This window comes from Neomonachus schauinslandi, chromosome 11 (genome assembly GCF_002201575.2).
Source record: "Neomonachus schauinslandi chromosome 11, ASM220157v2, whole genome shotgun sequence".
Lineage (NCBI taxonomy): Eukaryota > Metazoa > Chordata > Mammalia > Carnivora > Phocidae > Neomonachus > Neomonachus schauinslandi.
Genome location: NC_058413.1, coordinates 51,224,057 through 51,237,319, shown reverse-complemented (window position 1 = coordinate 51,237,319; position 13,263 = coordinate 51,224,057). Strand labels below are relative to the sequence as shown.

At 40.7% G+C, this 13,263-nt stretch overlaps 2 protein-coding genes across 2 annotated transcripts; both read right to left on the bottom strand.

The window, feature by feature from the left end:
* Nucleotides 1-3,711: 3,711 nt before the first annotated feature.
* LOC110576468 (olfactory receptor 51E2) lies at nt 3,712-4,716 on the bottom strand. Its single transcript, XM_021685658.2, has one exon. The coding sequence runs from the start codon at nt 4,681-4,683 to the stop codon at nt 3,712-3,714; it is 972 nt and encodes a 323-aa protein (XP_021541333.1). The 5' UTR covers nt 4,684-4,716.
* A 7,235-nt stretch (nt 4,717-11,951) lies between these two features.
* On the bottom strand, nt 11,952-12,885 carry LOC110576402 (olfactory receptor 51F2-like). Its single transcript, XM_021685614.2, has one exon. The coding sequence runs from the start codon at nt 12,714-12,716 to the stop codon at nt 11,952-11,954; it is 765 nt and encodes a 254-aa protein (XP_021541289.2). The 5' UTR covers nt 12,717-12,885.
* Between the last annotated feature and the right edge of the window lie 378 nt (nt 12,886-13,263).

Sequence of the window (13,263 nt, the reverse complement as noted above, 5' to 3'; positions counted from 1 at the left end):
TATTTATTTATTTATAGTTTGAGCTGGGAGAGGAGCAGAGGGGGAGGGAGAAGGAAGGGGGAAGAATCTTAAGCAGACTCTGTGCTGAGTGCTGAGCCCAACATGGGGCTCTTATCTCACAGCCCTGAGATCATGACTTGAGCCGAAACCAAGAGTCGGATGCTTAATTGACTGAGCCACCCAGCCGCTCCTCAACATGTTCTTGATAAAAAATTGAGAATGATAATGAAAATTTTACCTTTTTTCTTTCATGATTATTTATTGTGGTAAAATAAATATAACATGAAATTTACCATTTTAAGAATTTTTTAAATGTGCAATTTAGTAGCATTAAATTAGTTGTACATTGTTGTGCAACCATCACCACTATCCATGTCTAGAACTTTCTGGTCAGTCCAAATTGAAACTATGTACTCATTAAAAACACCTCATCCTCCCCCACCCCAGCCCCTGGTAACCTCTATCCTACTTTCTATCTCTATGAATTTGCCTGTCCTACATATTTCATATAAATGGAATCACACAATATTTGTCCTTTCGTGTGTAACTTGTTTCACTTAGCATAATATTCTCAGGGTTTATCTATATTGTCAAATGTATCTAAATTTTATTCCTTTTTATGTCATACAATAATATTCTATTGTATGTATATAGCGTCTTTTGTTTATCTATTTCTCTGTCGATGAACACTTGGGTCATTTCCACTTTTTTGGCTATTGTGAATATAGTGTTGCTATGAATATTGGCAAACAAGTCTTTGAACTACTTTTTAAAAAATATTTTATTTATGAGAGAAAGAGAGAGAGAGGAGAAACAGAGGGGGAGGGAGAGGGACAAGCAGACTGTATGCTGGGCTTGATCCCAGGACCCCGAGATCATGACGTGAGCTGAAACCAAGAGTCGGATGCCTCACCTTTCTAGCCACCTAGGTGTCCCTGAACTACTTTTAAAAAATGAAAATCTTATTTCGCTTAGCATAAGTCAGTCAGAGAAAGACAAATACCGTATGATTTCACTCATATGTGGAATTTAAGAAACAAAAAAATGAGCAAAGGAAGAGGGAGAGACAAGCCAAGAAACAGACTCTTAACTATAGAGAACAAACTGATGGTTACCAGAGGAGAGGTGGGTGGGGGGATGGGTGAAACAGGTGATGGGGACTAAGGAGGGCACTTGTGGTGAGCACTGGGTGTTGTATGGAAGTGCTGAATCACTATATTGTACGCCTGAAACCGATATTACACTGTATGTTAACTAACTGGAATTTAAATAAAAACTTAAAAAAATGAAAGCAGTGTTTAAAAGAAAAGAATGAAAATCTTAGGGCAGAGGGAAGGGTGGGGGAGATGGCAATAGAATATGAATAAGTTGGGTTGCACTGGGATACTGTGAGAGTTTTAAAAGCAAAACATACATGCTTTATTAAATTGTCGATCTGGCCATGCTCTTAGGCATATGGGGGTAGGCAGGAGGGTACGATTTAAGGTTGAGTAATGCACAGGAAGATAGAAGAGGATGGAGGTTATAGGGAGAGATTTACTGAGGTTCAATCTAATAAAAAAATAAAAATTATTTGGGGTAAGTCCTGATACCTGAATCTCTACTTTTATAGAGCATGGGCATCTCTTTGTTTCTTTAGGGAAGTCACCCATTTCCTCCATCCTCTCTCTTTCATTCAGCCTATTCTATCTGCATTGATTAGCTGCATGACTTTGGAGGCCACTTTACTACCTTTGAGCAGGGAATCACAATTGGATGCTTACAGATACATATACTAGGAAAGCCCTTCTCCAGGAGAGAGGTTAAGTGTCTGTGGTTTCCTTCTCCTAAGAAAGAGCCCACAGATTGGAGTCTCCCTCATGGTTTATCCACCCAAGTCCCCCACCCAAGATTTGTTCAGTGAAGCTATTAAGGGAACCAATGATTGTAGTCAGATTTCAGCTTCTCATGAAATCTGATTTCAACTATACAATGGAAATATCCCACCTTGATGCATTCAGCATCTTTACAGTTGTGCAAACAGTACCTGGGGTGGGAAAGTAGACTAGGGAACCTCCTGTATCTTCAAATCTGAGTTTATAGGATCTATAAGTATAAAAGCAGTAGACATAACACTTAGCAAAATTTAAAATAGAATTTTATTATATCTTATACCTAAGTTAAAACCCAGACATTCAAAATGTTTGACAGGTACAGAATATACTTAAAAAAGGGAAATATTATTGAGAATATATAAGAGATAAATAGACAAAAATATTCTTCCTTAATCTGGGAAGAAGCAGGCTGTGGAACATGAAAAGTGGCTATAAAACCTGAATAGTATTCTGGATTTGTTGCTCATGAGGGCAGGGTTATGTCTCAACACAAATACATTCATCTTATAAGGCACACAGCAGAGAGAAAACAGGATTTGCACAAGCTGGGGAAATAAATGGCAGATGTTAAACAGGAAGCAATATAACATGGAAATTAACTTACTGTATTTGGTTATCAAATTCAATTTCAAATCTTGGCACAGCACCCGCAAACTGTATGGCTTAGTTATCTTGTTAATGAAAATCTCATTTCTCTCACTTGTAATGGGGGGCAAAAATGGTACCTACTCTAAAAAGTTGTTGTAAAAATCAGATAAAACCACTAAAGCACTTAGCATAGTGCCTAGAACATGATAAGCACTCAAGACATGTTCATTGGCATTATTGTGTAGGGCTTAGATAAATTCCCAGATAATGTATAGTAAACCAACAGTGAGGTCTGTGACAAGCTTTATTTTATGTAAATTGTCAGTTTCATTTTCTTCATTTTGAAAGTTGCACATCAGCTAAACAAGATCTCCATAATAAAGAAATTTAGAAAGTAAAAACAAAAATGAATCACTATTAATTTGAGCACATTTCCTTCAAGGCAGAGGTGCTTTTCAAGTTAGTTTCAATCATGTGTCCTTATTGTTCATTTTTTAACATTATATGCATGTTTCATTTTATAGCAGATTCTTTAAAAGTCACACAATATTCCTTTTATATAGATTATTCCACATAATATTCCATTAAATAAATGGACCATACTTGAGTTTACTATTCCTTACTTTTATATATTATATCCTAGTATTTTTAATATGATTTCTCTAAATAATTGTGTAACCAATATATTTTATGAAAAACCTGCTTTCTGCACTTAGGGATATTTTGTTAGGATAAATTTCCAAAAGTGAGAATATAGCATTAAAGCATAGAACCTTTAAAAAGTTCTTGCTACATATGCCAATTACACCATCACCTTTGATGGTCATGAATTTATATTTCAACATTGTGAATTTTCATTAATAAAAACTGCTAATTTAATAGACAAAAATGCTGCCTAATTATTATTTTAATATATGATTTCTCAGATTACTAGTCAGGTAGAATAATTTTTCCCTTGTTAAAAAGCCAGTTGTATTTTTTGTCACTCTTCTTTATGTTTTTTTACTACATATTGGGACATTGGTGGATTTTCTAATTTAAACTTTTGGTACAACAATAATATCAATAACATTTTGACCTATGGAAGGAAATCATGGTAGCCTCCAAACTTTCACCCCAAGCAGAGGCAGAATTTGGAGGCCACAGCTGAGAATATCATCGATACGCTTATAGGCAACTAGAATTAAGCTAGCATTAGGAAATCCTTATGTCAAGCCATTAAAGATAAGGGAAAGTGGAGTGGTAAGGATCACCTGTTCCCCACAGCCTGAGGGTCCTTGTCATAGCTGATCTTGAACATAGCTAGCACCCGAGTTCTTATCTGTTTGGTCTTGGCACCGTAGATGATGGGATTGATCACAGGAGGCAGAAGTAGATAAACATCACCCATGAGAACATGCACAATGGGATCAAGGCTGTTTCCAAAACGGTGAACCACTGAGAGGCCAATGAGAGGAACATAGAAGGCTAACACCACACCGATGTGTGACACACAGGTTCCAAAAGCCTTGGCCCGCTCTGACTTGGAAGGTAGTTGTAGAACTGTTCGTATAATCAGAAAATAGGACAAGGAGATGAAGAGGACATCCACGCCCATAACCAACAGAATGGCAGTAAGACCATAGATCACATTGGGCAACGTGTCTGCATAGGCCAGCTTCATCATATCCTGGTGCACACAGTAGGAGTGTGAGAGCACATTGGAGTGGCAGAAGGCCAGCCGCTTGATGAGCAGAGGCAGTGGGATAAAGAAGAGGGATCCACGGACCACAGCCACCATGCCAATCTGGGCTGTTACTGTATTGTTGAGCACTGCTGCATGGCGCAGTGGGTGGCAGATGGCTATATAACGGTCAAAGGCCATGGCCAGCAGGATAGTGGACTCAATAGCTGAGAGAGCATGAATAAAAAACATCTGGGTAATGCAGGCATCAAAAGTAATCTCCCGGGAATCAAACCAGAAGAGGGCGAGGATCTTGGGCATGGTGGATGTGGACAAGGCCAGGTCAATGGCTGCCAGCATGCAGAGAAAGAGGTACATGGGAGCATGTAGGCTGCGTTCTGTCCTTACGACGAAGACCACGATGCAGTTTCCAAACACTGCCACGGCATACATTGAAAGCAGGGGGAAGCCGATCCAAAAATGGGCTTCTTCTAATCCTGGGATACCAATAAGTACAAAGGTGGTATGTGTGAAGTTGCAGGAGCTCATAGCTGGCATCAAGAAGGGGGTGCTGGAGAGGGTGAGGTCACCCTGGCAGCCTGCTAGCCTGCTAGGACATGGAGCACAATCAGAGAGGCCAACCCTGGAAACCTGGGAACTGTATGCACCTTAGCTCTCCCTCTCCTATTCTCCCCTCTCACTCTTCCAAGCCCTTTAGGCTCTTTCATAAGCTCTGAAGCCCTCTTCCAAAGGGAAAAGGGATAGCTCAAACTCATTTATCAATTGCTCCTCTCAAGGTCCATTTACATTAAACATTTTTTTTAGATTTATTTATTTACTTTATTTGAGAGAGAGAGCAAGCACAAGTGGAGGGAGGAGCAGAGGGAGAGGGATAAGCAGACTCAGCGCTGAGTGTGGAGCCCAACATGGGGTTTGATCCCAGGACCCCAAGATCATTACCTGAGCTGAAACAAAGACTGGAATGCCCAACTGACCGAGCCACTCAGGCACCTCCCTTTTACATTTTAAAAATGGAACCTGGGGAGGACAATGCTTATCCCAAAATGTATCCTTTCCAAATTCCTTTGGACTCCTGGCCCACACCTTCATTACCTGGATATTGGATGGTCCTTTTCTCAGATAGGTGTTAACAGATACTCTATTGAGAAACCTTTCCAGGTATGTTCTCTTTTCTTTTCTTTCCTTCAATTATTCATTCATTTTATAAGCATCTACTTATATGACCTACTATGTACAAGGCTATTTGCTAGATGCTCATGATATGGAGATGAAAGACACATCTTTTGCCCTTCAGATGCCCTACCTATGGTGGAAGATAGACAAGTAACCCAATTATTAGAGTTTTGGAATAAGTGTTAGCTTAAGGTGTGCATTTAATGCATGAGAGGGGGGAGGCATGATCAGAGGAACCTTCCTGGCAAAGATAATCCTTTTGTTCCGTCTTCAAACATGAGTAGGAATTAGGCAGAGAAGAGAATAATGGGTATATGAAGCCAGTGGGGATAGGGAATTTTTTTTTTTCCTTCAAATTTTCAGGATTCTGGGTCCCCAGGTCTAAAGTCAGCAAGGGGAAAAAGAAACACAAAAATGGCAATTTTTAAAAGATGAGGAAAAAACCTAAGAAAAAAAGACCACAAGTCAATCTGTTAAATAAAAAAAAGAAACTCCTTTGGAGGTCATCAAATGAAAGGGAGTAGCTCCCTCCAGTGACTTATCTGGAGATGAAGGTGCTGGCAGGGTGTGTGGCCTCCAGCGGATCCTAGCTGCCTGGCATGGTCCCTTGTGAAGGCTTTTCTCTTTGCTCCTGGCTGATGTGTTTCTCCACACCTGAAAGCTGCCTCCAGGCCACACGCCTTACCCCAAGGAGAACTTGGGTCGAGTCCTGATACTCCTAGAGCTTTGTCTTTCCTGGAACCTCTGCCAACAAGCCATTCATGTTAGGGAAAGCTTTTTGTTTTTGGAAGCCCAGCATTGCTCTGCCCCTGCCCTGCCCAAACACTAGGATCTGACTTCATCAAACACTTTCTCTGCTAGGCTCCTTAGGTACCCTGGTCTTTAGAGCTAATTGTTTCTAAAGAGCTAAAGGCTTGGCTTTAAGAAGAAGGACCTCTGAATCTTGGGAATTAACTCTGCAGGTGTCTTCATCAGTGGTAGTTATGTAAAACTCTTCATCTCCCCAGGATTCTTCTTCACTCCTAATCTGGGTCCATACTGCAACTGGGAGATTCTCTTTCATTTGGCGTTAGGGGAGAGGGTTTGGAGACCAGCAGTCTTAAAATATAGTGTGATAAAATAGGAACTAAAAGATTTGACTTGGATTATCCCCATAATGAATAAGCAAGGAAGAACAAATCCAAGATTCGAAGGTCACAGAATTCACACCTCTGACCACTATTTGCTCTTCTCCCTATCCTCAGATCTTATGCAAAGACATAATAGCTACTCTCCTGACAAATGTGAGATCCCAAATTTGGCCGCAAGCTGCTATCAGAGAATGAGAAGCCCTTTTAATAGGCATATAATTGCATCCTTCAGTGAGATAAAAGATAGCTTATGTTTTGTATCCATCCAACCATCTATGTATCTATCATGGGTAGCTTAGGGAGAGAGATTCAGAAATCTAAACAAGTCAGGCTGAAAAGTATGGGTAATGCTAAGGAAACTTCCCTGGAGGGAGGCCAGCTCACTGGACCTCTGTGTCCAAGAGAAATGGGGCCCAGGATGAAGGAAAAGGCATGGAGGGGTTGCAGGGAGAGCACAGTAATGTATTTCCCCTTTCCCTAAGCCTCTTGCCCATGCTACAGTGTGAGTACCCACAGATATAAAGGTCTTTGTTGGCCACAGAGTTGGATCCTTTCCTGACTCCTCTTTCTGCAGTGCATCTTTTCTGCTTTTCTAGTAGCAGTCTAAGACTTTGGGCCATTATCTTGTCTCCCCAGTTACCTATCCCAGAAGACCTCATATCTCTCTCGCATGTTGTCTGGCCTTCTGCCTAAAGTGACCTTTGGCTAGAACCAATTTTAGCTTCTCTTTGGGTCTGAATGTGGCTTTTGCGTTCATTCTTACTTGCCTTTTTGGACTGTCTGCTAGTGCTCTGGGACATTTCTTCTCAGCCCGTGAAGATGCATTTGGGTTTCCCCCTCCTGCCATGAGACAGTTGTGGAGTCCTCAGGGTCTCTTAGGATGGTAGGAGTTTGGCCTTCCCACTCCCGAGTGAGGGTGCACTCACTTGAAAACCACACAATTCTAGGAGAGAGCAGCTGGAGCTGGCTCACCCTTTCAAGCACAGGCCTATTTATAATGCTGCCTAGGAGGCCCATGGGAACAGGCTGTGGGAGTACAGACTGAGGCCCCTGGGGCTTGGCAGGCAGGGGACAGTATCTCCATGTTCACTTGTATGTCACTTCCATGGGCTTCCCACTGTTTCTGTCTGGTGTGTGTGTGTTGTGGGGTGTGATCACGAAGGGGGTACTGCCGCTGCCTCTGCCGTCACTCCCACACTTACACATCCAGGGCTCTTGACAATCTGTCCCCATTCTTCCAAATAACTCAGACTCCCCCAGGTAGCAGCAGTGGTTAGAGCTTTTCCTCATTAGCCACTTTGCTAGACATGACAGGCAACATGGATGTATAGTTATGTCCCTGGGCTCTGAGAGTTCACATCCTCTTTAAAAACCAAAATGGGTACAAAAAACCAGTAATTCCCATAACTCAGAATAAGGGCATGCAGTTCAGTTTTTCATTCCCAGCTTTTCTTTCAGTTGATGAAATAGACCTTGAGGTAGGGAAGCCACTCTCTTGCACCTGTGTTACAGATAGGGAATGGATGAGATGAAGGCTCTTTGCCTTGGTCGCAGTGTTATTAGTGATAATGTTGGTCAGAGAACTAGGTATTCTGATTCTTTATTCATTCGCATTTAACAAATATTTATCAGGGGTCTGCAATGTAACAAGATATGCAATTATTTTTTTAAGCCCACCGTTATGGATTATACATCCTGATGAGAGGGACACACAGTCCATGGTTAATATGAGAAGCTAAATAGTTTCTCCTTATGACTACCTAAGGAGAAAAAATAAAGGGAAGAAGAGAACAGGTAAATATTGGGATGGGCAGTTGAAATTTTAAATGAAGTTGGCAGGGAATGCCTCACATAATGGAGTCATTTGAGGAGAATTCTGGAGGGAGTAAGCAATATATCCATGAGATCTCTGAGGAAGACCATCCAAAGGAGAAAGAACAGAAACTGCAAAGCTTCTGAGAAGGGAGTATATCTGGGGATTTAGAATAACGAGGCCAGTGTGCCTGAGCAGAGACAACAAAGAGAAGAATAACAGAGAGATAGATAGAGATAGATAATAGGGAATTGGATCATATAGGGCTTTATAGGACTTTTTACAGGACAGTTAAAGATTTCAACTTGGAGACTGAATTCAGGCAGCTACAACAGCAGCCATGTGTCTACTATTGCCCTGGCTTTCAGGAAAGTCTCCAATTCATTGTGAGCTTGTCCACTTTGGGCAGAGGTGACGTTTGCTCTGCAAATCACCCATTCCCAAATTGTCCAAATTACCCACTCCCTAGTGAGAAAAGCTTATAAGTTTTCAAGATTGTTGGATAGTAGGGCCATCCATAGGTTATTGTGTGTAGGGGGTGGTGAGGTAGGAGAGAAACATCTGTAGAAGTAGTATGAACATCTTGGCTGTCTGGTTTTTTAGACTGAAGTTCCTTCTCATTCTGATTTTTAGAACTCTGTGTACGCCATCATTCTTCTCGAAGTTTCTTTCTTTCCCCCCACAAACAAACAAATATCCAGCCTATAAATCTACATCATCTGAACTTTTTCACTTCTTTCCAACAGTGAATGAGTGAGTCGTAGTCCCTGGTCTTGGGAAGTGGGCACAGAGTCTGTGGTGAGGAAACAGTTATAGGAGAGTCTGAAAAGGGATGTCCTGAGAAAGAAGCACAAGGTACTGCAGAAGCACCTGGAAAGGACACCAGACAGGCTTGAGAAATCAGGAAATGTCTCCAAGAGAAAGTCACTTCTATTCTAAGTCAGGAGAAGGGAAATAGTGAGGGTGCTATAGAGGGAGGTAACAGCTTGTGCAAAGGATTATGAGTGATCCAGAGCAATCACAACTAAGAAATGCAAGTGGTTTGTTGTGCCTGGAGCACTGAACAGAGGGCAAGCAATGAGCCTTGAGAGGTAAATAGAGCCAGTTCATTCAGGGTTACTATTATTTTATTATGTGGCAGACCCTGGTTTGGGGTCTGGAAGGCAGCATGAATGAAACAAAATTCTTATTCTCAAAGATCTTACCTGGTAATGGGGAAACTAGAGAAGAAATAAATAGGTATTTAATATTTTGGTGGGTGTAGGGAGTGCCAGGTATTAAAAATAAGATAGGTAAGGAAGAGAGTGAATGCAGACAGGAATTGAGGGAGAGTTGGTGGTGTTATTTTTAATGTCAGGGGCCCTGTAGGAAGGTAACACTTAGGCAGAGACCTGCATGAGGTGAGGCAGTAAGTCACGAGGGTGTCTGAAGAATATTCCAAGTAGGGAGGACAGAAAGTGTGAAGTTTGGGGCGCCTGGATGGCTCAGTCTTTAAGTGTCTGCCTTTGGCTCAGGTCATGATCCAGGAGTCCTGGGATCGAGCCCTGCATTGGGCTCTCTGCTCCACGGGAAGCCTGCTTCTCCCTCTCCCACTCCCCCTGCTTGTGTTCCCTCTCTTGCTGTCTCTCCCTCTGTCAAATAAATAAATAAAATCTTAAAAAACAAAAACAAAGTGTGAAGTTTGATGTTGAAGCACGGTATGGTGAGTTTAAGGAAATATTTGGAAGTGGTGCAGGTGTAGTAGAATGAATAAAGGGGAGAGTAGTAGGAGATGAAGTTGGGATGGTAGAGGGGAGTTAAATCATATAGATCCTCATGAGATAGTATAATGACTATAATGAATAGAATTTTCCTTGGGTAAGACAGGGGGCCACTGGACATGTTGAACGGAAGTGGCATGATCTGTTTTATGTATTAAAATAATCATTCTAACTACCATGGGGAAAGTAAAGCAAAAGTGGATGAAGGAAGATCTACTAGGAGACTGTTATATTTCAGGTCCAAGATGATGATGGCTTGGCACATGGTGGCAGCAGTAGAGGTGGTAGAAAGTAGCTAGATTCCAGGTATTAATATCTGGAATATCTGAAAAAGAGTCATCAGCATTTGCTGATAGGTTGGATGTGGAGTGGGAGAGACAGACAGGTATCAGTAGTAACTCCAAGAATTCTATCTCAGCAACATGAAAAATAGAGTTTCTGAGTTAGGAAAGACATGATTGATGTGAATATTAGGATATGTTTTTGGACATGATGAGTCTGAGATGACTATTAAACATTCAAGTAGGAGTACTGATACACAGGATATGAGTCTGGACTATAAATATTAATTTGGGATTTGCCAGCATGTAGGGGGGATTCAAAGCCATGATGCTGGATGAGATAACCAAAAATGGGAATATAATGAAGAAAAAACAAGTCTGAGAACAAAATCCTAGAACATTCCAACATACAAAGATCAGGGAAATGAAGACCAACAATAATGGAGCCTGAAAATGTTATTGTCAAACATACTGAGAATTTTGACACCATCCTGGTTATTAAATAGTACTGTTGTCACTTAACAAATTCCCTGTAGATACGACTGACTAACCCTTCCTTGCTGGATCTGATGCCACCTATAGGGCCTATTACTGAGTGATACCAATGTGTCATTGAAATATGTGCTTTAAATATTTGAGAATTAATGGACATCCCCAGGTTGGAAATAATAATTAACTTCCTGAATTAAGCCATTATATGAAGCATATGCCACAGATTAAACATTTCCAAGTAAATGACACAAAGCGAAATTCATTTGCAATTCTTAGTCATTTTTGAGTTTCTGCTGGGGCAGAAGGTTGATGGAAGGCAGAGAGAAATTCTGGAATATGTTTAGTTTGGAAAGAATATCAGGTAGAAATACATTTGTATTTTTCAGGTTTGAAAATTATGTTTTGGGCTTTTTCTCCGTAATTTGGTTGAAAATTTCTGGAGGATAGAGTTGTGGGGTTTTTTGTTTATTTGTTTTGCTTCTTTATGTCCCGTAGTACAAATTACATAGACTCATATATATGTATATATACAAATTATATACATGTATACTTATATTTAGTTTATATTATCGGTAGAAGTATAGCTAAAGTTGAGAGTTGGGGGACCCTGGAATCAGTTTGCATGCATGTGAAATATGGTTCTGTTGTTTATGAGCTGTTTAAGCAAGTAACTTAACATTTTTGTGCCTCAACTTTCTCATTGATCAGAGAAGTAACTACCTTATAATGTTGTTTTAGATATGTGTTAGTAAATGGAAAAAACACTAAGAACTGTGACTAGTCAAAGGAAATAATAAATGTTAGTAAAAATTATTATTGCAGTTAGAAAAATACTACCTATTTCTCCTAAAGGAGCAGCTTTCTCATAATGTGTCATTCCAACTGCTCTAAAGTGGACAAAGTCAGAAGATACAGTTTGTTGGCAGGATAAACAACAGTTCAGAATGAACAGTGATGGGTGGGAGAAAGGATAGATTTAGGGCTTTACACTCTTCATTCCTTCTATTTTTATGTGTCTGTCTCCTCAGCTGTAAAATAAAAAGTCAAGCTAGCTGATGTTCTAAATATATTCCAGCTTTAATTTTAAATTTTTGCTTCATGATCACCAGTTTTGTTTTAAATTGACAATGTAGGCCATCTCTAGAATTCTGTGATTCTATGTATCTTTGGAATGGAGAATTTTTATCACAGCTCTGCGTATCTGTTTGGTCTTCACACTGTAGATATTGGGGTTCATTACAGGAGAGATCAGGAGGTACGTGTTAGCAATCATTGTATGAACATAGGCTGGGGCTTGTTTCCCAAATCTGTGAACAAAGGACAGACTGATCAATGGAAGGCAGAAAATAGCAACAGCCCCAATATGGGAGATACATGTGCTGAAGGCTTTCTTCTTCTCTTCTGGGGATGCAATGCTGAGGACAGTCTTAATAATCAAAATGTAAGAAAGGAGGATGAGGATTGAGTCCACACCAACAGTAGAGATCATGGCAGTCAACCCAACTGCATTGCTGATCCTGGTTTCTGTGCACGAGAGCTTCATTACATCAGGATGGAAGCAGTAGGAGTGGTGGAGCACGTGGCTGTGGCAGAAGGACAGTCTTTTAAGAAGTGCAACCATTGGTGTCAGCCTTAGTGTCCCCCTGATGACAATTGCCACTCCAATTTGAGCTATTTTGGAATCAGTTAAAATGGTGGCATACCTGAGTGGATTAGAGATGGCCACAAAACGACCAAAGGCCATGGCCAACAGCACTGAGGATTCCATGACAGTGAAGAGTTTAATAAAGAACATCTGTGACAAGCAGGCATTAAAGCTGATCTCCCTGACGTCGAACCAGAATATACCCAACATGGTGACCGGGATGGATATGGACAGGCCGAGGTCAGTGGTGGACAGCATGGACAGGAAATAATACATGGGTTCGTGGAGGCTGGGCTGGGTGACAATGGCAAAAGGATCAGGCTGTTTCCCGAGAGGGTGGTTATGTAGAGAAAGCAGAAGGGAATGGAGATCCAGGTGTGGAAGGCTTCCAGCCCGGGAACACCAGTTAGCAGGAAAATGATGGAAGTAGATGTGGTATTCCAGAAGTTTGAAATGCTGGATTAAAAATACAGAGTTCCAAGATGAAACTCTGGAACAACAACAAAACTGCATTTTTTGGTATTAATCCAATTACAAATAATTTTATTCAACCAAAACTAACCGAAGACAAATATTTATATACTATGTAAAAATGAATTTCTCATTGAAATTGATAAAGGAATCATTAAGATTTCAACTGCTGTAGTAGGGTACCATTCTTTTTCTTATATGTACCTCAGCCCATCATTTTTCTTTCCTGGGACCCTTTGCTGGTAGCTATGTTCATACTGTGTGACCTTTCCTTCCATTTCTCCAGCCAGAGATGACTGGACGAAGGGAAGTCACTTTAGTCAAGATTGGTCAATTATATTTCACCTTTTCT